Source organism: Pleurodeles waltl, chromosome 11 (assembly GCF_031143425.1).
Source record: "Pleurodeles waltl isolate 20211129_DDA chromosome 11, aPleWal1.hap1.20221129, whole genome shotgun sequence".
NCBI lineage: Eukaryota > Metazoa > Chordata > Amphibia > Caudata > Salamandridae > Pleurodeles > Pleurodeles waltl.
Window position 1 is genome coordinate 122,550,686 of NC_090450.1, and position 26,521 is coordinate 122,577,206.

A 26,521-nucleotide genomic window follows, 5' to 3' on the forward strand; every position below is an offset into this window, starting at 1 on the left:
GAAACATATTGTCAGTTTAGTGGGGCTGGGGTATTAGATCCCCTAATCCCTGCACCTAGTTTTTAATATCACGTGGTAGCCTATATACTAAAAAGCCAGACTTGGTCACCATATTGGTTTTCAGATGTAGAATTCATGGATCCTGAGTTATTACCAAGTGCCTCCCTGATTACAGGGTATAGGGCCACTTCATCAAACCAGGTGTGAGGACATCCTTTTATGTGTATCTAGGAGTAGGCTGGAAAGTATGAACATTTACAAAATGTAGTAAATTATACATTGATAATGTAATCAACTGGGTGGCTTTTTTATGTGAAACAACTACTTCATAAGAAGGTCAAATAAAAACGTAAGCATTTCTCTTTGATAATGACTATTGTACAATATGCTACTGACACCGCCCTTCCAAGATAGTGACTACCATGGTACCAGATTCTAGCCCCTGTTTCATGTTCATACTTATATGCAAGAGCCCTGACCTCTAGCAATGTTTCATTCAGTTCTTTGCATTCACAACACCAGTGGAACTAAATAATCTAAAGCATCTTCAGCTACAGCGGTTCATCAGGAGGATTCCCATTTGTCACTGCAGTAGTGTTCTGCCTGTGTGTTAAATTTTTGTTTATGTCTTCTTTTTACTTTCTTTGAGGTTCAGTAATTGTCCTTAACTGCATTTAAACTGTAGAAAAGATTAGCTCCTTCAGAGTCAGTTCTATAAAGAATTCAATGATTATTGTTAACATTTCTGATCAGCATTTTACAGTGCGTATTTAATAATGCTATGCAATCAAGAAACACCTAGTGATTCCTTAACCCAAATAATGAAAATGTTTTGATATTCAGAGAATCTTACTATATTTAATATCATAATTTCAGATTGGATTGGATTCAATTTACTGTGCACCACTGGTTACACCAAAGGCTGCTAGCAAAACACCTTATACACCTGAGTATCGGATATGCAATAAAGAAATCAATAACACAATTGTAGTGAGTAGTGTTCACAAATGGAAAGGTATTTTAGCCACTCTTTCATAGTAGTACATTTCTGAACAAACTGGAAATAGTGATTATATTTTCACAGAATCTAAATGTGATATTATTTGTAATCATGGTTAAAAAAATTGATTACTAACAGCATTTCGATCTCATATGCTAATTCTAGGGAGCTTCATCAGGACCATGCTCCTATGACAATTGTTTTATAGAAACTCTGAACAGTTATAGAGTGGTGCGGAATCACCTGGAGAAAGATATCTGGTGCTTACCTCTCCAAGGGAACTTGAAAGGAAGTGTGAGTGTATAAAGGAGGAAAAATGTATATCTATTAGGATGCATAGGTAGAAGAGGAGGTCAGAATAGGCTAAGAGCACCATCATATACACACAATTAATATGTATATCATCCTGTAAGTAAATACCTCTCTCCAGCAAAACAGTAATACATCTGTTTGCAGTAGGCTAGAACAAATCAGTCACACCTCTGCTAAAAGATTTTTAAAAATACCATCAATGTGATAGTTCTAATAGTAAAAGAGTGGAAACATCAATAATGTTGCAAGTGAAACACTTAGCAAAATGAGTCTTCCTTGTAAGGCTTGGCAGTGTCACAAAGGAGGCCAAGAGGCCAACTGGGCACCTAAAACAAACAAGTGGGAGTATGCTGAGGTATCATGGCAAGATGAAGGAATCCATCAAAACACATATGGGATAATAATGGCAATGCCTGTGCAAATTTTGGTGGATCATTATTGTTGCATCAAATTCTCATTGTCAGGGTCCCAGAAATAAATTACTAGAAACTTCAAGGTAAGATTTTGCATTAATGGTTAGAAAATAATTGTTGACACAGTAAGTGAATTAAATGAACAATTGGTAAGACTTTCTCAATTTTTGTCCTTGGGGAAAATGTAAAGAAAATCCAGTATGATATTACGTAAACATTTCGTGTAAAGCTAACAACATTGTAGGGCATGGATCATTGCTCAGAAATATGCACAGACATAATTAAAATGCAGATGAATACAAATAACTGAACTAGCTTTAAAAATGTTAAGTGTAATATGCAATACAAATAAATATGTAGGTTCATACAGAATTAGAGCATATAGGCATTAAACAAGACTTTCAAAACCACCAGTCATCTACCAGTGAGTATTCCAGAAGGCAAATACAAAAAAATGAATAAGTAGTAATATAGTTCCCTTAGATGCATTCAAGAATGGGAAAGTATACCAATTGTGTGAAACATCAACACTATCAACATCAGTGGTTATAACAGAAAGTCATGCAACCTTATGAATAAACCTCCTTCAGTACTGCTGATATTAGGATTCAAATGAAGCCAAGCACAGAGGAAATTATACAAAGGCAAACAGCTATATGAGGATTCTGACTCCATTTCTTCTTTGTGTGTAGATCCTAGTGCCACAGTTTAGCATATAGATTAAAAAAATACATATGGTTTAAAAATGGAGTTCTTGAACATCAAGCAAAGAGTTATGTTTACATAGTTGTAATAATCTTTGGTTTACAGTTAGTGTAAATCAGCCACCATCCAGATTAGATTGGGCAGATTAATAATCTCATCCAGAGAATGGAAGTACAATCCTTACTTCTAATGTGTAAAGGACACAAGACACAGACCAGAGGCGGTTAATCCATCTGTTCTCAAGTGTTTTGGTGTAATATCTCGAGCACATGCATTTGGGAGAACCATTTATGTGACCTACTGTTTGATTTCATTTTCTGTATGATCCAGGTCTTTGACTTGTTATTGCAATGTTGCGTTTGTGGTGCACCGGTGGAACCTTCTCTTGCATTGTATAATACTGTGATTCACCTTAGAAGCCTGCCCAATTCAAATCTTACTATATGAGCACCATAAGGCATAAACCACTTTCTTAGTGTTCTAATTAGCATGGTAGTCACATAGGGCAATCTTAGTCTTTTCATTTTAAAACATTTTGTGTCGTAAGTATGGGTCACACACTGACTTGTCAGCATTTCAAATGACCGGATATAGGAGATAACCCCACTGTGTTGTCAGAGTAGCTTGAGTCTCAGGGTCGTATTGTGCAGATACAAGCTTGTCTCTGGTATGTTTCCCTCTCATTGGTAATATATTCAAGGCAAATCACTGCACCATCCTCTGCAAGGTCTCCACATCATGTTGTAAACTAAACATTCCTCATCTAAACATGGATTCTAAGCCCTGTATTTACTGCCTCTTAATTTCCTTCTCCAATTCCTCTCTGTTGTTAACCTCTTTCCTTTTATAAACATGCTATAGGTTGCCTTCCCATTTCTTCTTGTCAACCTCCACCTACCACCCCCTCTTTTCTTCTACCACCCCTCAATTTAATGCCTCCACTTTCTTTTTTTTATTTATTTCTGTTCATAATCCATGTCTTGTGCAAGCATGTGCTCCAGTGGGGGTCGGCGAAGATGTGATGGCTGATTGTTCACTTGTAGCTCACACATCTATACCAGAGAAACCTTTCTAAGACACAGTGGTATATCCTCTTAAAATTGAGTGCCTAATATTGTTGTGCCAGAATATAATGGTCAGAATAACATTTTTAATCTGTGCACTGGGACACTGCTGTCCAAGCTGCAGGACATGTGCTCTGATCCCTAAAACATGGTTTAATTGGCTAACTTATAGTTGGCTTATTTAACTTTCTTATTAGGTCATAGTATGTGGTGCAGAAAATGCACATTTGGCATAGAAGGTTAAATGTAACCTGTAGATTGTAGCACTGGTGCTATCTACTTATGTGATAAGGAAAACATGGCTTCAGGCATAGCATTGTACCCTGACTGCTGCAGTTTAAACCTGCAGCCCGACCTGTCAAAGTATGTCTTTTGATAGGGTAAAATCCTCCCTTTTAAATATTAATGTCAACCCTATGTAAACCTTGTAGACCAGAAGGTAATGTGCATTGTGTTCAAAAATAGGACATGTAGAAATGTAATATCATTATGCCCCTGCAGTGACATGCCACCAAAAACTATTTTCACTGTGAAAAGCCCTGACTGTCCTGTGAGAGAACTAGAGTAGAGATGAAAATATTAATTCTATATCTTTAGTTTGAGACCAACAAGAAAAAAACTTCAGCTACTCTTTCTAATATTTATTAAAAACCTAAGCCACCCAATCAAAGTTGCTTTTTAAAAGAATACGTTGCATCTCTTTCTATTTTGTACTGACTGATATTTTGCACTGCCATTAACAATGCAATGTTTTTATGAACATATAAATGTGATATGTTTCAGAAATGCCAACTAATTATTTTATTATTGCCTACAGGACAAACACCTTCCCAAATGTATGGCTTCTCAAAAGACATCTTGCACTATTAAAAGCAGTTCCGCAAGTGGCAGTACACATAGGTAGGGGGCCACAAGTAATAGCCGTATCTCTCTGTTAGAAATTGGGTTTCTTGTTGGCAGAGGTATACACCCTGTCCAAGCAGGAACCACAATCCTATTAAGGGTGTCAGGCAAACCATAAATTAACTTGTGCTCGCTCTATGGCAGCTTGGCACAGAGCAGTCAGGCTTAACTTAGAGGCAAAGTGTGAAGCATTTGTGCAATAAAACAGTGAAAGAATCACACAAAAAGAGACCAAACCTTTAATAAAAAAAGCAAGAACAACATGACAGAAATCCTAAGTGGAACTTGAGTTACAAATTTTTTAAGAATAATAAACTGTAAAACTGCACTTAGAAACAAGAAGCCCCAACCAGGAAAACGTAAAAATTTCAGGCTGACCACGATGGACTCTGGGCCAGATTAGGAAGCCAGTGAGGCCTGATGAACAAAGGTACCTTAATCCTCGATGCATCGTCGCCGAAAATGCAGAGTGGAGCTGAAGCGATGCACCAGTGTTGATCCCCGTGGCAAAGGAGATGTGTTGATTTTCCCCATGCAAGTGAGGAAATTTATCAATTTTCTCCACGCAACAGTGGCGATGTGTTGGTTCTGAGATGATGCAGATCTGAAGAGGATGAGTCAGTTCTGTTCCTGCAACAGCAGCGATGCATCAGAGGCGATCCGGTTCTGATCCATGCAATGAGGCTGATGCGCAAGTTCTGATCCATACTTAAACCCAGTGGGACTTTGAAGTGGGAGAGACTTCTAAGAAAGGCATTTGAAGTGCGCAGAGGTCCTGTCCTTCCTGCCCTGGCTCCAGACTCATTACAGGGGTTTAAGCAGCCCTTTGTGTGGGGATAGTGCACAGCCTATTCAGGTGTTCCCATGGGGAACAGGGTCAAGACTGATTTGCATATGGCTGGGTCTAACCTGGAATCACACGGGCAGCAAAAAAACAATTGATTTATGCCCAGATCTCTGTACTGGGGGTGAATGTTTGACGTTGTTCAGCATTCTGTCCATCGCTCGTTCTTTTTGCATTTGTTGCTCTAAGTGGGAAGGATATGCCCAAATGTGGGTCCCATGTTCCCGATGCCACTGGATTTAAACTAGCCTGGCTAAGGAGGGGTGATATCCCAAAATTGGTCCCGGGATGCTTGTCTCCAGTCCAGGGAAGATCTGTCCTGGCAGTTTTGGCTGAACTGTTCCCATGGGGAACAGGGTCAAGACTAATTTGCGTATGGCTGTGTCCAAACTGGAATGGCATGGGCAGCAAAAAAACAATGGATTTAGGCCCAGATCTCTGTACTGGGGTTAAATGTTTGACATTGTTCAGCATTCCATCCATCACTTGTTCTTTTTGCATTTGTCGCCCTAAGTGGGAAGGGTATGCCTAGATCTGGGTCCCGTGCTCCCCATGCCCCTGGATTCAAACTAGCCTGGCTGAGAAGGGGTGATACCCTGAAACCAATCCCAGGATGCTTGTTTCCAGGCCAGGGAAGACCTGGCCTGCCAATTCTGGCTGGACTGTTCTCATGGGGAACAGGGTCAAGACTGATTTGCATACGGCTGTGTCCAAACTGGATTGGCATGGGCAGCAAAAAAACAATGGATTTAGGCCCAGATCTCTGTACTGTGGGTGACTGTTTGACATTATTCAACATTTTGTCCATCACTTCTTCTTTTTGCATTTGTCACCCTAAGTGGGAAGGGTATGCCCAGACGTGGGTTCCGTGCTCCCAATGCCACTGGATTCAAGCTAGCCTGGCTGAGGAGGGGGTGATACCCCAAAACCGCTTCCAGGATGCATCTTTCCAGTCCAGGGAAGACCTGACCTGGCGGTTCGGGCTGGACTGTTCCAATGGGGAACAGGGTCAAGACTGATTTGCATATGGCTGGGTCCAAACTGGAATAGCAGAGGTAGCAAAATAACGATGGATTTAGGCCCAGATCTCTGTACGGTTGTGAATGATTGCCATTGTTCAGCATTCCGTCCATCACTTGTTCTTTTAACTTTATAAAAGTGGCATTTGCAGAACTACAATAAGTTATGATTTTAAATTGTGATTCCAGAAACACCTAACTCGAAAGTTGTATCCATTCCAGACTGAGAATTACAGTTATACGATGTAATAAGGTAATTCCAATGTTTTCCTATGGGAGAGATAGGTCTTGCAATAGTGAAAAGTGAGTTTGGGAGCTTTTTCACAACCAGGACATGTAAAACTTAAAAGTCCATGTCCTGCTTTTTAAATACATAGCACGCTGCCCACTAGGCTGTCCAAAGCCTACCCTTTGTGTGGCTTACATATATTAAAAGTGAAGGTTTAGGCCTGGCAAAAGGTTTATTTTGCCAGTCGACATGTCAGTGCAAAACTGCACACGCAGGCTATGCAGTGGCAGGTCTGAGACATGATTAGAGGACTACTTAAGTGGGTGGCACAATCAGTGCTGCAGGCCCACAAGTAGTATTTAATTTACAGTATCTGGGCGCATGTAGCACACTTTTCTGAGGGCTTATATGTAAATTAAACATGCCATTTGTGGGTACACCAATGTTACCATGTTTAGGGGAGAGAGCACAATCACTTTAACACTGGTTAGAAGTGTTAAAATGCACAGAGAACTAAAGCCACCAAAACACAAAGTCGGAAAAATATAGGAGGAGGAAAGCAAAAGGTTGGGGGATGACCCTGAAGGAAGGGCCAGGTCCAACACTGTCCAGTAATGCTAATTCTCCGTTGGCTTCTCATTGAAGCCAGAGCGCCATACAATACTGCTTACACCCCCTCAAACTTCCGCCCTAGGATTTCTGGCTGCTAATCTTAAGATATGTGACGGGAGCAGGCCATAATATAATGCGGACGTTCTACTCCTTGAAACCCCCCAACCATTAAAGAGAAAAGATTTATGCCTCAATCATTTTTTGAAAATGCTATTAGTGTCCGGAACTCTATATGTCTGGTCGCACGGACTATTACCTCATTGACAATCTTCAAATGAGAACTGAGAACCTTCTATTTGAAAGACATTTCAATTCATCTTTCTTCTGCAAACCAACCCCTCTCATACTTACAGTTTGCAATTAGCCTTGCCATGAGGGTTAAGTCTCCACCTCCCTTTTATATTATACTACATTTTGCCTCACACTCGTTCAAGTCCTGTCACTAAATACTTGTAGTACTGACAACGCTGGTGTAATGCCCTGGTCCTATTGTGATATCTGTCTACATATCACTACTCAATATTTGTAACTTATGACTCTCTCGCTGTGATCCGCTTCTATTGTGAAGCGCTCCACCACCTTTTGGTTAATGTTTGTGCTATATAGACCTGCATACATGAGTAAATAAAGCATAATGAGAGAATACCTCACCCAGTACATAAAGCCAATCATTTTGCTCATCAAGGGCCATGTCATGATGTGCTCCACTGCTTCAATGTTTGTGCCTGCAGTGCATAAAGTCAATTTACTAAAACCAATATTTTCTGAGTTAGGGCTTCATTTTCAGAGAGGACAGGTCAGAAGCAATGAGCAAGGCTGGGCTCTTTCTGTTTCTGAGCTGTGCTACCTAAAATAATGCACTAACTTGAAGAAATATGGGGTTAAAGGAATTGACTTTACTTGCATGGCAGGAGGGGGGGTCGACTCCGCGCTAAGACATTCAAGCCCATCATGATGCTGAGACGGAGATCGGATGTGAGACTTTCAAAGGAAGCTTCATGACATCTTACTTCAATCAAAATTTATGACATCAACCTTGGGCGGAAACAAATGGAAGCAGAAAGGAATTTTAATGGAACCAGTGAAGCTCATCAGATGTTGAAGTCGAACATGAACATGGAAAATTATCCGCATGACAGTTACTAAATTGAACACACTTTTTTGTGGTCTTTATGAAAAGTCCGTTTCTTAGTATCGCAGGGTAAATGTATGTGAAATGTTGATGCTGAGTGTGTAACTGTGTATTCGATAAGCATATTCTGTATAGATAGAATAACTTACTTAGAAAATGAATTTGTTTCTACAAATTTACTGTACTGAACGCACAAACATTTCAGAAATGTTCTCTACAAACATGTGGTACCTTTATCTCCCTTGTAGCCCTTTGGGCCAAGTGGGCCAACAGCTCCTTGTGGACCTTGTAAGCCTGTCTCTCCAATTTCTCCTTTTTGACCTAGAAAATAGAAATTGTAGGTTGAATATGCAGCAAACACGTGTTCTGCACATGAATACAAATGTTACTTGTATGTTGGCTTTAATACTAAATGCAACACTTATAATCCAAATAGAGACACATTCCACGGATATTGTTCTTGGCAATTTCCTTTGTAGTTTATTTCACAAGGCCAAAGCCACCCGCTCCTGAAATCTCTAATTTTATGTGAATTTACGGTTCATTACATATTGCACTTTCAGTTATCTGTGCACATTTGTTGGTTTGATGAATCTGCTGATCATGGGCATTTCAGTGATAGAGTCCCACTTTACACAATGTATACCATAACCAATCGCTGTTCTGTTTTATATTTTGTTTAAAAATATAGTGAAAAAGTGGTCAGCACTGTCCATCATCTGTTCCTCCACCCACCCAGCCTCCATTGCTAGAATTCTTCTGTCAGGGCACTTGTCCTGCTTTGTTACATTATGCACATTCAGACTATGCATTGCTTCCTGCCTATTTGGTTGATAGAACTCTGCAGTGAAATTGATTTCATGATTAGAATTTAGAGGAAGAATTACAGTAGATACTGCCTGATACTGCCTGATAGCATTAATTTACTGCAGCGGACAGGATAGTGTTAAGATCTTAGAGCAAAGAGGCACTTTAGCAAGATTGCTTTAGATTTCTTGCTTTCATGAAGGATGGTGAGTCCAGGCAAAGAAAAATGTACTGTGTAACATACGGGGTCCTCCCAACATGACCAGTTTATGTTCTAGGTCACAGGTTGTTAAATGTTTGACTTTCATGGATCCCCACTTAATTATTATGGGATCTTTGGGACCTCCGTTCAATATGTATAAGAACCCGGGAACCGTCCAATGAGTGATTAATGACGGCTGGGGACCTTGCCAAGCATTATCAATGATTTGAGCCACAAAACAATTTACAGAACAATACAAAAACAAGCATTGACCAAACAAACACACAAATTATGTAATATTTAATTTATGTGGCAAACAAATTAAAACAAAATCAAAGTTTTAAGAGGACCACTGGAGCTTTGCTAATTCAACTGAAGGAACTCATCATCCAAAATATAGTCTGTTTGATGCATTTGCACTGCTCACACAAACCAATTTGAGTATGCTAGCTTAATATTTAGTCTCCAATTTCAATTTCCTTTACATTTGCAGAATGTTTGGAAAATGTACATTTTACATTTTGCTTTGTTGTTAAATGAACTTTATTCATATGCTAGCAATATTTAATTTTCTAAGCAGTCACAGACCCCATGAGTATGCTTCACAGACCCTCAGGGATCCCTGGACCACAAGTTAAGAATCACTGTTCTAGGTAGCTCGCTAACCCTCATTGTGTATCCTTGAGAACTATCCAGGCCAACATGAATAAACTTCTCACTTCTACAGAAAACATGTAGTGATCAGGTTTGGGATAAGTTGATCTGAAAGTGATGTTCTGAAGAATGTGCTACTGTTTTAAGTGGGCGTAATATATTCTGGGTATGCCAGTTAACAGGGAGACGCTGTGGTCTTTTCTTGAGAAGACTGCAATTGAACCACAGTTTTGAAGTCATCTACTGGGATGAGGGACTTCAATCCACTGAGAAGTCTGATTTCCTATCTTGCTGCTTTTGCAACTAAAGTGGTAAAGCTGCTGTGGAAATTCAGGATGTTTTTTAAAATGAATCCTGAACATTTATATTTTCCTCAATTGAAGGGTTGTAGGTTGCAGATTACTAGCATCTAATCAGGATGCACTGTAGTGGAGTAGTGGGGAGGCGCAAGAAGGAGGAAATATGTTTTCATTGAGCTCAGTTTAATATGGTGCAGAGACAGCCAGGACTGGCCGATCCTTCAAATATGTCATGGGATTTTAGCATCTGAATGTGAGGCTTTCAAGTACAAATGTGTGTTATGTGTACAGATGAAAAGAAATGTTAGTTTTCCACTAGAGGGAGTAGAAGAGCTCCAGATATGGAATGAAAAGTGTTGGGTAACGTTTAGACCCAAGTGAAACTTCCTGTAAGACTAATGTGTTAAAGAGAGAGTTTGTGGATTTATTTACTGAGACCAATTGACCAGAAATGTTTCACAGCAACTTAGGACTGTGATATTGAACTCAATCCGATTTTCCAAGATTCTTAAACTAAAGATCTGATTAACACATATGTCAGGTCTAGAAGAATGAGGAGGTATGATTCATCTTTGTATAAGCTGCACGACAAGAGCTGTTGTTGCCTCTCATCCGCTCTGTATCTTATTGAGTCTGCACATCTGCACTTTATGGATGAATAAACAAGTTTCTATTTTGCACACTTCTTTCTTGCTTTTGGAGCATGAAATAACTAGACTTCACAAGTAACTGGAGCTCACAATAACCCAGCAGCTCTAACAATTACCAATTGTCAGGCAATCAGGGACCACATCTTGTAACAAAGAGGTAGTGTTAGAAATGAGGTCTTTGGCTGGCAGTCAGGTTTCCCCCTGTCCAAGCAAGGACCCTCACTCTAGTTAGGGTAAAGGGTAATCACCATCAGTTAGTCCCTCTTACCCCCTTGGTAGCTTGGTACGAGCAGGCAGGCTTAACTTCAGAAGCAATGTGTAAAGTATGTGTACCAACACTCAGTAACCCAGTGAAAACACTCAAAATGACACAACAGAGGTTTAGAAAAATAGGAAATATTTATCTAAACAAAACAAGACCAAAACATAAAGATCCGGCATCCACAAGTCAAGATATGAATTTTTAAAAGAATAAGAGTCTTAATACTTAGAAAACAATGAGAACACTGTTATTGCACCAAAATTACCTGGGTAGCATAAAAATAAAACTGCGAATGTGCGTTGAAAAAGGCCAGTGATGCGTTGATTTCTCACCCGCAAGCGAGACCGTGCATTGTTCCTTCTCTGGTCGGGTTATCGTGCGTCATTTCTGCTCTCCCACAAGAAAGTGATTTGTCAATCCCGGTCGTGAACGTCGGGTCCGGGCAGGCTTTGGGTTGATATTCTGTACGCAGCAATGTTGCATTGAAATCCAGTGCGTGGGCACGTCCGTCATTAACAACAGTCGCTGCAGGTGTTGCACGTTGTTTCTCCAGCCGCGTTGCGTCAATCTCCGAGCCGCAATGTAGGTGAAGCGTCGATTTTAGCCGCACCTCAGTTTTTGCATGGATTTCTGTCCTTTTCCACCAGCTGCACCTTTCAAGGGCCCAGAGACAGGTTAGGGTACCACTTGGCAGGCAGGACTCTCCGCAGAAAGCCCAAGTGCTGGCAGAGAGAAGTCTTTGTTGTCCCTGAGACTTCAACAACAGGAGGCAAGCTCAGGTCAAGCCGATGGAGATTCTTCACTAGTGGGAAGTTACACAAAAGTCAGTCTTTATCCTCTCTCAGGCAGAAGTAGCTACTGCAGGCCAACCCAGCAAAGCACATTCTAAAGCAAAGGGGCAGTACTCCTCCTGAAGCTTTTCCAGCTCTTCCCCAGGGCACAGATTCCTCTTGGTTCCAGCAGTAATCTGATTTTCAGGGGTTTTGGGTTCTCTTCTTCTACCCCTTTCTGCCTTTGAAGTAGGCCTACTTAAAAGAGAAGTCTCTGTTGTTTTCAAGATCCTGCCTTGCCCAGGCCAGGCCCCAGACACACCAGGGGTTGGAAACTGCATTGTGTGAGGGTAGGTACTGCCCTTTCAGGTGTAAGTGACCACTCCTCCTCTCCTTCCAGCCCAGATGGCCCATCAGGAGATGCAGGCTACACCCTAGCCCCCTTTACGTCACTGCCTAGAGGAGAGATGCAAAAAGCCCAACTCTCAAGCTGACTCAGACAGGGAATCCACATACAGACAGTCATAGAATGGTTCAAGCAAGAAAATGCCTACTTTCTAAAAGTGGCCTTTTCAAACACACAATGTAAAAACCAACTTCACTAAAAGATGTTTTTATAAATTGTGAGTTCAGAGACCCTAAACTTCAAATTTCTATCAGCTCCCAAAGGGAATCTGAGCTTTAATGATATTTCAAGGCAGCCCCCATGTTAACCTATGAGAGAGATAGGTCTTGCATCAGTAAAAAAACAAATTTGGCAGTATTTCACTAGCAGGAAAAGTAAAACACATAAGTGCATGTCCCACCTTTACCATATTCTGCACCTTGCCCATGGGGCTACCTAGGCCCTGCCTTAGGGCTGCCACACATGTATAGAGAGGAAAGGTGTAGGCCTGGCAAGTGGATACACTTGCCAAGTCCAATTGGCAGGTCTGAGTCATTTTTACAGGGCTACTAATGTGGGTGGCACAACTAGTGCTGCAGGCGCACTAGTAGCATTTGATTCATAGGCCCTGAATACTTCTAGTGCACTTTAAATTAGGTATGCCAATCATGGATAAGCCAATGTACACATATAATTTTAACAGGGAACACTTACACTTTAGCACTAGTCAGCAGTGGTAAAGTGTTCAGAGCAAACAAAACAGCAAAAACAGAGTCCAGCACACAGAAGCAACCTGGGAAGTAGAGGCTAAAGGTTAGGGGAGACCATGCCAATGATGCCAAGCATAACAAGTACTGACAACATTTATCACTTAAAGGGGTAGGGTGTGCTCATGTCTTTCCCAACATTGGCAGGAAAAGAGTCAGTGAAATGAGAGGAAGTTCTAAGATATGCAATTGTGATGGTCAAGTCAAATAATGGCATTTCCTTAAAAAAAGTCCCAACCTCTGTGGTTTCCTGGAAGATACCTGATTGCTGAGAAGAAATTCTATCTTAGTTACATTTGCACTGTTGTTCTTGGTTTGTGTGAGCTCAGGCATGACAGAAGTCTTGGTGGATTTTTTTAAAAGACATTATCTGGTTGTTTTATCAACATGTTTACTTATGTTCTGTAGAAGGTATAATTCACTTCGAAGACATGTTGTTAAATGATTACATTTGTTGTGTTGAATTTCTAGGTTTGTTGTAGAGGGGGTTGGCGCCAGATTTATTCAGTGGCTTTCAGAAGTTTCACATATATCTCCATAATGCGGTTATTTCGCATGATACGCTCACCAGTTGGTGCAAGTACACGAGGGGAGACCGCTCTCCTCAATTTATTCTGGCCTCTGGCCTTGAATCTTTGCATTGTTTCCTCATATCTGTTTTGTACATATACATCATTTGAGTCGTTTCTGCGCATTCTTATCAACTCTCTGTATGGACTTCTGGTCAGCAGTACTTTTGGGTGCAAACTGTCCCTTTGCAACATGCTACTTGTGGTGGTTTCCTTCCAAAAGAGTGTTATCTCTTTCTGACCATTTTGTATGTAGACTGTGAGATTCAGGAAGTGTATTCTCTCATTGCTTGCTTTAAAAGTGTACTGTAATCCTAAATTATTGGAGTTAAGAATGGAAAAGTATGTCATGAACTCTTGTTTTGTACAATGCCATATTACAAAAAGGTCATCTATATATTTTACCCACACTACAATCTTTTCTAGGGAAGTATCATTTTCTTGATCCCAGGCTACTTCCTTCTCCCGCGGTTTGGCGTTCACGGAGGGTAGGTCCTCATTCTGGACCGACGATGGAACTATAATCGTCCGAGTCCTCGGAACGCACTTACCAAGGAGCCCGATCTCAACTTGGGGGTGGGCGACCTGACAACGACTAAGCTTGTATACTTCAATGTAAGTGACCGGCTGACACCTTTTTTGACATATTTTAGTTTTTTAGGAGAAGAGCTGATTCACCTTTTTGTATATTTTGGTCCTGATGAAGCGTCACTGGATCCGTAAGGACCGCATGACGCGAAACATGTTGACCTAGTTTAAGGGATTTCCAGAGTGATATCCTTTTGAGTTTACTGTTTTTGAAAGTAATTGAGCATTGACCCTCAATTGATTACTTTCCCTTGTTTTTAATCTTGGTTTCATCCCTGACTATTGAGTAAATTATGAAATATGTAGTGATGAATAACCAATTTTATGTCATTCTTTTGTTCTCTCCTTTGTGCGCTGGTGCCTGAATGCAGACACGCTCGCTTAAGATAGCTGAAACTCATCAGCCACGATCAAGAACAATACGGCTTGTTGCCCCCCTCTTGGGGAGCTCGTCAGGCACTGCACTGCCAGCCTGGCGTGGAGCACTACCCGATGATGATGCTAGTCATCCACTGTGATGCTTGAGGGTACTCGCTCCTGAATGTTCAGGTCTCCCTAGTTCTTCTTACGTGGAACAGTGTACTTTCGTTTTTGTACTTCCTTCTCCCGCCAAACCATTATCAAATTGGCATAATTTGGTGACAGAGAAATGCTCATAGCTGTGCCGCACAACTGATGATATATTTTATGATTGAAAATAAAGGTGTTATTTCTAAGGCAAAGTTCTATCATAGATAGCAGCATTTTAGAATGCTCCAATTCCCCAGTGGTGTGTTGTTTCAAAACATATTCCCATCTGCTAACCCTTCTTCATGGGTTATCAATGTATATAAAGACACTACTTCAAAGGTTGCCAGAAGGCACTCATTATACCAATTATTGTTTGCCAAGATTTTTAAGAAATCTCCTGAGTCTTTAATGTAGGAGCTTAATGTTTTAACAATTGGTGCCAGATAGTAGTCTACATAATCTGAAATTCTTTCAAAGTGCGACTCACAGGCTGAAACTATTGGCCTATCTGGAGGATTACTCATTGATTTATGTATCTTAGGCAAACAATATATTGTTGGAAATGTTGGATTTTCAATTTTCAAAAATGTGTACTCATCATCACTTAAAAGGAGCTCTTGATGCCAATTTTGCAACTTAGAGTTTACAGACAGAATCATTTGATCAATTGGGTTCTTTGGTAACTTTTTATAAATTTTACATCTTTTAGTTGCCTATAGATTTCTTTCATGTAGTCCTCTGTATTGATGACGACAATGTTTCCTCCTTTGTCCGCTGGTTTGATGATTATTTTGTCATTTTCTCCCAAGTTTTTTAATGTCTGAGGTTCATCTTTGGTCAAATTTTCTCTTTTTCCTTGATGCCTTCATTTTTTCACTTTTTCCATAACCACAAGCATAAGTTCCACAAAAATAAAAAATGTATTCCCCAGTGAAAGCACAGAGCAAAATTTTGATTTCTCTTTGAATTTACTATATTTGAGTTTGTTCGTATGAATTTCCAACTCTTCCAGAATTTCTGCTTCTGTTAGATCTTCATCTTGCAAATTGCAATATAAGTTAAACACTGTTTTGATGTCTGAAATTTGATCAATACACAAATTCTTAGATCCAGTTTGGTTCGAATTAACATTGCCGATAGCGGTATCATGAGAATGAATTGCATGAAATTTTGCCAATTTTAGCTCCCTTACAAAAGTGTATGTGTCTATATGTGTGTCCACATAATTGAAATGAGTTTCTGGACAAAAAGAAAGTCCTTTATTTAGTACTTCTTCTTCTGCTGGTGTGAGAATATGGTCAGTGAGTCTCACAACCAAATTGAAGTCTGTATTTTTTATTCAGACTCTTGAGAGGATATTGGTTTTTTTACATTTTGCTCCTCTTGTTCTTCTCTTGGTTCCAACAATCTGCTGCTGCCCCTCCCCTTCCTCTTGTTAATTTCTGATCCAGTTAGAGAAGCTTCATCTCCTCTAAAAAAACGTCACCTTAGTGGTGGACTCATGTCTGGATGATCTCTCTCCTTCACTGAGATCTACATCTGATTCACTGAAAGTATACAGGACACTGAGGCAGTTCTCGAACTGGGCGTGTTGTATTACCCTGAAAGTACTTTCAACAACAGTCAAACTAAAATTGATGTTTTCAAATTTGTTAGAAAACTAAACCTACTCAAATATCACCACAAACAAAATGAGCAACAAGAAAGACTACAATCAACCAACAAACAACAGAATGAAGGGTTAAAAGTGTCTGGCGTGCAGCCCTAAAAAAACCAAATAGAATTGGGAAATGAATGTTTGGGAATAGTTGCACCCAAAGTGGATCAAGCACTAATTGACAAAGAAGAGCTAGGAGTATGGGATGATTGGGAGTCCCCACATCATCTACGTTCACCCCGACAACCCCCATGACGCAACTGACATCTTCAATTTATCATTAATTCAAGGAATCAAACAGATATACTAAGCAACAAATCTAAAGTGATTAACTCCCAACAGACAACAAAGGAGATATCAAACTTTGGTTAGAATGCTGCAAAGACAAGATAACGTTGTAATAAGAAATTCAGACAAAGAGGTCAACATAGTTCTGTGGCCCATGGAACTATATAAACAACAGGTTAATAAGTCGTTAAATAACCAGGAATACTATGCACAGTGTAGCTGATCAGATCTGTTGAACATAAAATCACTAAAGATGATGTTGAGGGGGTCCTGAGATATGGGCCTTTTAAATCAGGATGAATACAGCTTCCAATGCAATGACCAGCAATGGGCGTCAATTAAGACCCTGTGGTACCACCGGGGAGACCTATAATAATGGCAATCTGCAGTTTATTTGAAAATGTTTCTAAGTACATTGACTATATTCTGCAGGATTTTGTCAAAAGTCTTCCTTCATATAACAAGGAAAACATGAGTAGAAATGATTTAAACTATCATTTCACATGCCAAATCATTAGGTCTAAGGTAATTTTTTAGATCTTGAAGTGTATTGTAATGACATTGAACTCACAACTAGACTGTATAAAAAAGAGACTGCTGGAAACACTAGTATTCATGCCTCTAGTTGTCACCCTAAATATCTAAAGCAAGCATCCCTTATGGGTAAAAGTTGCCCGCTAGGTAAAACTGCATCATTGAGATTTACATTATATTCTGTCAAGATTAGATGATCTATAGATTTAGACAGAGGGGTTACAGTTCTGGGCTGTTAAAGAAAATTCAAGAGGTCGTAAATAAAAAGAGCAGGCAAACTATTCCAGAAATGTGAAAACAAGGTCACCAATTAGGCTGGTTATGCTGTATAGTCCGCAGGATGGTGCTTTTAGTTCACTAAGACAAAAAAAATTGCATATTATAGGGTCTGATACTGTGATTGGTAATTTGGACTCAAGAAGCCCTCTCATAACATATCGTAGGGCTTACTTTATGAGTGATGCCCTAGTCACGAGCAGCCCTGAAGTGTCCATACCAAAAACCGGGCTAGCCTCAAAGAAAGGATTCTTTCCGCGTTCTAGATGTGAAGCATACTGGATTGGAGTAAATTGTTCAGAATATCAAAACTCCTTTTATGTGGAACCACACAAAATGAATGGTGTTTTTAACAGTAAAATGGATTATATAGTTTATGTCTTGACATGCAGATGTAATTTGCGGTATGTGGGAAGATCTGTATTACAAGTATATATGAACATACTTCAGCACAAGCAGGCTATAGCTAATGCAGATCCAGCATATCATGTGGCAAGACAGTGCACTGAATTCCATAGCAGTGATGTAAGCCATATCAGATATTTTGTAATATACTCAGTGCTACTAAACAGATGAGGGGGAGATTGAGTAACTGCCTTGAGGAGGTGACTTAGAGACAAAGGCTCTGGAAGGGATTCATGCTGATGTGGAGCTTCACATATACGTATAGGGGACAGCATGAATCTGTGTTTTTTTTTTTCCTGTTGTCTCTATAATGATGGATATTTATTTAGCACAATAAGTCAAATGGCAAAACAACCACTTTGTAAATAATATAATTCCCTCTACTAGGAGCATTGAATTATTAAGAATCAGAAATATGGTCAGATAAAATTTGATAGGAAAGAAGGGGTTGATGTCCTAAGTGCAAGATCCAAGAAAGCAAAGAGTGAAAGGTTTATCAATAAGAGTGAAAAGCATAATATTAGTAAAAAGCATTAGCAATACTTTGTGCCTAGAATTTCCACAGGAGTGTGAGCTGCTGGAAATTAAAAATATTCTAAAAATAGAAACAAAATATTCTACCAAAAGACACCATCTCTAACCATTATTATACGATTACATCAATAAATATTTGAAAGCCTTGCTAGGCATATAAAATAAAGTAATTCATTGCATAACTGTATTGATTGATAGTTATGAGTTGTCCAATGGCTAACAGATTACAGTATATGCTAATGAAAACCACCATGATTGAAACGGCAAGACTAGTAAGTTTAAGTGAGACATTTTTGTGTCTGAAGGCTAAAGAAGAGGGGGTTTCTTTCTGTTACAAATTTGTAATGGACCTATGATGAAATTATAAACATGATCAATATATTTTAATGACTTTTTAACAATTAGCTTGGACCTACTACCTTTTTACACACAGGCAAATAAATTACATTTTCATAGCACAGATATGGTTACTGGGTATACTGCCTCTCCCATATTTTCTTCTAGAAATTGCTGGGTGTCTTCTGAGATGATATTTATATCATCTTGTTTATAGATTTTCAATATTGTAATTCGAGTATGTGTTTTAACAATGAGGCTGACCACTACCCAGTACATTTTACTCTATTTCATTGCTATATTAAAAAGGCAGGGATAAGAGCTGGTCACTTCTATTTATTAGGGGGAAAATATGAAACACCTGTGTGATAAGCAAGAGGAGAATTGAGATAGAAAGATACAGATGTGGAGCAGAAAATATTGTTTCATCTTTGCACACAAAACGGATTCAGACTCATTTGAAATATTGCTTTATGTTAAAGGTAGATTTGGGGTGGCAGGAGAAGGTAGACTTTTTTGTTATGGATAAAACCACAAATCCCACAAATGGATGCTCCAGAACACACTATATAAATTAACGGTTGGTTGAAATATTAGAGACTCAAAGGTTCCGTAAGACAATTAACCTGTACCTAAATCACATAAAGTGAACGTGCAAATTGTTAACAGAGGCAACAGCTTCTGGAATATTTTGGCACCGATTGGTGACTTGAAGAGTCAGAACTCCAGAGACAGTATGTTACGCTATGTTTGGAAGTGATGAAGGAATCTTTGTCACACAAAGTGTTGAGAAAAATGGAATGCTATTGACAGAAAACATAAAAGAACAGTTGCAATGAAATATGAAAAACCTAAATTTAACAGACAAAGCACAACAAAACAACTACACAGAAAGCAACACTACAGTTTCATAACAACACAATGACAGGACAATTACAACACACCAAAACACAACACACATGACAAATTAACAAAAGTAAAAAATAATGATATCAAGGTCACACACCAAAAAGAAACACTATCTTAAAGCAACAGAACCCAAAAAGAACACAGTAAGACAGCACAAAGAAATTGCAGAGCATGATTAAACCAACAAAATATAATAATAGAACACATTAAGGCCACAACAAAAAAAGAAAACACCATAACACAAAAGTACAACACATATTCATTGTGGACTCGGTTTCTATTGAAGTGTGCTGTATTGTTGTTTTGTGTTGCTATATTAGTGTGTTGTTTTGTTGTGTTGTATATTGGTTGCTTTGTTTTATTGTTGTTTTGTTGTTGATGTGTTAATGAGCTGTATTTTGATTATTCAATATATTGTGTTAATGTGCCAGGTATTTTTAATTGTTGTGATGTGTAATGTGGTTGTGTTTCTGTACCTTAGATGCAGTCTATCTGCTTAAATATGCACATTCTTGTCACCTCTACAAGTCCACTTTCATGATATTGTGGAACAATACAGCACACTTTTTACAGATAAGGAATTGTAATAGTGAGTGCCAGAACACTCCTTGATCTGGCACAATAAGTCCAATCTTTCTCAACACTATGCTATTCATTGAAAATGAGCCAAAATTGAGGTTATAAGTTGGTGAGCCCTTGTAGCAGTGATAAAGACAGCAACAGTGGTTTAAAACGGGCGGGATCATACACAATTGTGCACAAGCAATTGGACTTCCTTGTTCAAACTGGAAAACCACTGTCTACTATACATGCTGTGCACAAATGGGAAGCGCGTTTGGAGGAAGGAGGAGGCGGCATACAGGGCAGGAGCCCTTTAAATCTGACTCGCGCTCCCGCCGTCGCGGGAAGCGCGTTTGGAGGAAGGAGGAGGCGGCATACAGGGCAGGAGCCCTTTAAATCTGACTCGCGCTCCCGCCGTCGCGGGAAGCGCGTTTGGAGGAAGGAGGAGGCGGCATACAGGGCAGGAGCCCTTTAAATCTGACTCGCGCTCCCGCCGTCGCGGGAAGCGCGTTTGGAGGAAGGAGGAGGCGGCATACAGGGCAGGAGCCCTTTAAATCTGATTCGCGCTCCCGCCGTCGTCCTTCGCCCGTCATCAACCGGAAGAGGCCGGGCTGGGCCCCCCCCCTAACGTCTACTCCCTCCACCTGTGGTAATTCCATCTGGGAGCCGTGTTAGATACTGAGTGAGTTTGTTATTAAATATGGGGAAAAGAAAGACTAATGTTCAGAAGGGGGAAGCCGGGTCCAGCTCCCTTCAGTCCTCCATTACTAGCTATTTATCTTCCGTGATGGGGGCCATCGAATCAGAACTTGAACATGTAGAAGAAAGGATTGGGGCTGTTCAAAGTACCGTTCAACACCCCCCTTTGGAACCTATCGTTCACATTTCCACCTTTCCAAGAACTGGTTCTTTATCACTGATTTCGCCTCTGAATACCAGTCAGTTGGGCGTTGATATACTCCCCACTACCGACCGAATCAATTCTTCTCCCCGTTTAGCCACTTCTCCTCTTGAAAGCTCATGCTCTCAGGCCGATTCTCCTCCACTGAAGAAGAGGAGAGCTGGGAAAAAACACAAAAACACAAAAAAGGCCCTGGGCTCCAAAAAGAAACTACCTACCTTCCCGGCCCAAAGTGACCAACCCCCAATTTCCCTGGTCTCCTTCCCTGAATTCCCTCAGAATAAGGATGCTCCTGAAGATTGTTCAAATTTTATTGACCAGACACTCAAATCCTTTTGCGCAACTCTAGAGGCAAAAATTACCACTCTGATCGCTAGGAAGCTTGATTGTTTTTGTAATGATTTGACCAGGTTCTTATCTAGTTTCTTAAAATCAGGTCCTCTATGTACGGGAATACATTATAGTCCCGAACCAGCCCACCAACCCACTCCTCCCTCTACTTTGGTACCCCAAGGTGTAAGCAATTCTTCGCTTGATCCACAAGCCGTCTCTGGCCAAGGAACTCATGATGACAACCCTGTATTAGGGTCGACAAGGGAAGTTTCTTCCTCTAGGACACACGACAAAGGTCCAAATAAACTTACTAACCATGCAGACTTTTTACATTTACCACCTGCCTGTAATCCGTACGTTTTGGTTCTCTCAAATGTTCCTCCCCTGGAGTGCTCCAAACAAGAAGATACCCACTCCCTAATCAGAAAAGCTGGTCACTGGCTGAACTCTAATTTCAAATCTAATTGTTTTTATAATGATAAGATTCTCATGGCCCGAAGAGTGAGAAGGGTAGGATATTCCAAGGTATTGGAGGAGGGAGACTATGTCGTTTTAAATTTTGCTAATCCTCGTTCAGTAGACCTTTTTTTGACCAGTTTGGGCCATTGTAATATGTCAAATAACAGGATTCAAATACATCCCTTGTGTCATTTTTATGACCCTGTGCTCCTACCAAGCCACACTGTCACTAATTCAAGTATTTACAGACCAGACCCAGAAAGGCTTCAATTACAGGTTACTGTACCCTCTAGCAACCGGTTCTCGACTCTTAGTCGTCTTGACGAGAACGATTGACTATCGGTGTTCCACCCCTGTTTTTTTAACAGGGAGAGACCGAAGGCTGGGAACGTCGACGTGGAATGTACCTGGGACACAGGAAACCCTGAATTGGATCTGAAAGTTCCTATAAATACTAAAGTTCTAATGTCATGCCCTGTGTCTAGACCATTAACTCTGCTTAGCTGGAATATAGCAGGGCTGCGATCCAAATCTGACAATTCGGACTGGAAGAGTTTTATTTCCTCCTACGATATAATCTGTCTACAGGAGACCTGGTCCAAAGATACGTTCCTTCTGAACGGTTTCACCTCTCTGTGTCAGCCAGCACTAACCTCCCAAATGGGGAGAGATAGTGGTGGCCTTTTAGTTCTTGTCTCCGTACATCTTCCGCTTTTAAATGTGTCTTTAATTTGGTCTCCTCTTTATTTTATGGTTGTCTTGGTCTCTATTAGTGGCCTAAAGGATATCCTAATTTTAAATTTTTACAATAATATCCCTCGGGGCCTCCTTATGGGTCATCTGGAAGAGGTATCGGACCTTATAGATTCCTCACATGTTTTGCAGAATAGTGATCTAATTATTATCTGGGTGGGCGATTTCAATACTCCTCTGTGCAGCAAAGAACACATGGATCTGTGTGCCTTTCCTGCCGAGGGCAGAGAGTCAGTAATTCATTTTAACCATACATCTGAAGGAGATGCCTTAAACCTTTTTACTTCTAAATTTGATCTGGTTCATGTCACCGAGAAATTGGCCCCTGACGCCTGTAATACACCAACCTTTACAGGGAATTTGAGGGGGAGCATTATCGACTTCATACTCATCAGCTCCTCTGAGTTATATGTAATTCAAGAATTTAAGATTACGCCCCATTGTGCAAGCGATCATAACCCCCTTAGCATCATATTGGACCTAAAAAAATTCCAGGCACCCAAGAATAAAAGCTTGAGCATTGCTACTGCTTATAATCCAAATTGTGGCATACGTCTAAAATGGGACAAAATAGATCCAAACATTTTTAACCAGGAAATTGTAAGAAGTAGGTCTGACTCGATTCATATGTGTCTGTCCCAGCAGTTAGATTCTGACCGCATAGTGCGTGAATTTGAATTCTTAAGCATTGATATCTCACGCGCCCTGGCGGCGGACAGGCCCACGAAGGGGCCGGTGGCCCACAGATGGTTCGATTCTGCGTGTTCATCCGCCCATAAAAAACTTAAAGTTGCACTTAAAGCAGTTCCTTTCTCCCGTCAATTAGTCAAAATAGCAAGAGCCGATTATAAGGCTGCCATTGACAAACGGAAATCAGAAATTAGGTCTAGGGCCTGGGGCGAACTTTTGGCTGCATCTGAACAGAAGGATACTTCTAAATTCTGGAGAGTGATAAATCACTCTTACTTTTCTGATAACCATTCCTTGGCAAATGAATGTCTTATAGCTGAGGACGTCTGGCTAACTCATTTCAGGAAAGTCTTCTGCTCAGAAACTTATGAGAATATGTATGTAAATTCCTCTGCACCTTTTATTTCAGACTCCAAAACTAAGGCCCCAAACATCATTTTTGATCTCTATGAGGTCAAAAATGCCATTGACAGATCAAGGCAGGGGAAAGCTCCTGGCCCCGATGGGGTTCCCGCTGATCTTTTTAAATCAGAAATTGATCTTTGGGGCCCGTTAGTTACCAATGTGTTGAATAGTGTGGTAAATAGTAACGTGCCCCTCTCATGGAAATCGGCTATTATTGTTCCTATCTTCAAAAAAGGAAATAGACAAGATCCTTCTTGTTACAGACCAATTTCTTTTATCGACGGCAAAGATTTTAGGTAGCGTGATCCTGTCCCGTTTGGAAGATTGGGTGTCCGAGGCCCAGATTTTGGGCCTGATTCTAACTTTGGAGGACGGTGTTAAACCGTCCCAAAAGTGGCGGATATACCACCTACCGTATTACGAGTTCCATAGGATATAATGGACTCGTAATACGGTAGGTGGTATATCCGCCACTTTTGGGACGGTTTAACACCGTCCTCCAAAGTTAGAATCAGGCCCTTTATCTCCTATTCAAATCGGTTTCAGACCTGGTGTAGGCACAGTTGAGCAAGTCTTAAACTTGCAGCTGATACTCAGCAAATACGTGACAGTCAAAAAAGAGTCGATTCACATGGCTTTCATCGATCTAACTAGTGCCTTCGATATGGTTAATAGGTCAAAGTTATGGCAAATTTTGGAAGCTTTAGGCTGCGATCCACCACTATTGGAACTTATTAAACGCCTACACACAGACCTAACGATTTCTGTCCAGGCCGGCTCACACGGGCAGAGAACCTCCCCCATCCCGTCAACTAGGGGTGTAAGGCAGGGATGTACCTTAGCCCCTTTTCTTTTTCTGATTTACATTAATGGGCTCTACGATTCACTGTTAAAACATGCAAAGGATATACCGAGGATGGGCCAGAGACAACTCCCAGTTTTATTATATGCAGACGATGCAGTTTTAATTGCTCGTACAGCAAACGGTTTACAGGGACTACTGGATGTATTTTATGATTTTATGTTGAACCTTGATCTGAAAGTAAATTACCCCAAGACTTTTGTTATGACTTGTGGCCCACGTAATACAAAGTCTAAACAATTTACTATGGGAGGGCACACCCTTACTAAGGTCAAAGAATTTTGTTATCTAGGCATGTACATGAGTTCCTCTTTGTCCTGGAAGACACACATTAATTTTAAGCTTCAACAGTTGATAAGGAACAACGAAGCAATTTTTCGCTTTTCAAATAAATTAGGTCACAGGCCCCCTGCACAGTTGAAAATTCTTTACAATTCCAAATGCACTGCATCAGTCCTTTACGGGGCAGGCGTCTGGGGCTATAATAAATGACCGTCTCTTCAGAGTGTTGAAAATAAATTCCAGCGCAGATTATTGTTGGTTCCAAAATGCACCGCAAATATCATCTGCCATGAAGAACTTGGTCAGTGCTTTTTGGAGGATAGGGTCTTTATGGCCCCCCTATTACTCTGGATCAGATGCTGGTCAAACCCTACGGCAAGTTTGGTTCAAGACTGTGGGCCTCATTATGACCCTGGCGGGCGGCCCTCCAAAACACCGCGCCGCGGTCAAAAGACCGCGGCGGGTATTACAAGTTTTCCCCTGGGCTGGCGGGCGGTTGCTGAAAAACCGCCCGCCAGCCCAGGGGAAAACGACCTTCCCACGAGGATGCCGGCTCGTAATCGAGCCGGCGGAGTGGGAAGGTGCGACGGGTGCAGTGGCACCCGTCGCGTATTTCAGTGTCTGCAAGGCAGACACTGAAATACTTTGCGGGGCCCTCTTACGGGGCCCCCTGCCGTGCCCATGCCATTAGCATGGGCACGGCAGGGGCCCCCAGGGGCCCCGCGACCCCCCCTACCGCCATCCTGTTCATGGCGGCTTTCCCGCCATGAACAGGATGGCGGTGGGGGGGTCAGAATCCTCATGGCTGCGGAGCGCGCTCCGCAGCCATGGAGGATTCACACGAGCAGCGGAAAGTCAGCGGGAGACCGCTGACTTTCCGCTTCTGACCGCGGCTGAACCGCCGCGGTCAGAATGCTCGTTGGAGCACCGCCAGCCTGTTGGCGGTGCTCCCGTGGTCGGTGGCCCTGGCGGCCACCGGCCGCCAGGGTCAGAATGACCCCCTGTATCTCTGACTGTCTACATTTGGAAAATTCAAATAGGATTTCTTGGCTTATGTTTTTGCAAAACTCCTTTGAGAACCTAGGCCTTAGATACATGTTTGATGACCCTCATTTGTTAACTATAAACTCTAGGTCTGACTTGAAGTCTACTTACTTCAAGCATATATCAGAGTTGAGATTTTATAATTCCCTGAAATTGAAATCCTTTGATTCCTACTCTCGGATCGTGACCGTTCCATGCCTTGAACCCTATTTGACTTGGTTTTCGAGTTTTAGAACAATTTCCTTTTTAACACTTTTTAGACTTAATCTAATTCATTTTAAGGTAGCTTTCCCCGAACCATGCTTCTGGAAAAAGGATTTACCACTTTGTCCCTGTGACTCCAAATCAACTCAGAGCACTTTGCACTTTTTTCTTTTTTGCCCTTTATACGCTACTCCTAGAGGGGCTTTTATTTTACCTACGCTACGTCTTCTTAGACCCATTCATTTTAAGGAAGCCCTACTATATTTTCAGAGATTGTCTGATATTCAAATTTGTCATCATGTATTAGACTTTGTCACAGCTTCCTTAAGTATTAGGAAAAGGCCTACTCCTTTTTAAAAAATGTATGCACGTATAGTATATCATTTTAAAGC

General features: G+C 40.8%; 1 protein-coding gene across 1 annotated transcript in view; it reads right to left on the reverse strand.

Moving 5' to 3' along the window:
• LOC138265071 (otolin-1-like) overlaps window positions 1–26,521 on the reverse strand; it is a 113,753-nt gene that overhangs the window by 35,326 nt on the left and 51,906 nt on the right. Inside the window, exon 3 of the mRNA XM_069212619.1 lies at window positions 8,465–8,554. Coding sequence (XP_069068720.1) covers window positions 8,465–8,554 — 90 coding nt within the window. The remainder of the gene's footprint in view (window positions 1–8,464; window positions 8,555–26,521) is intronic.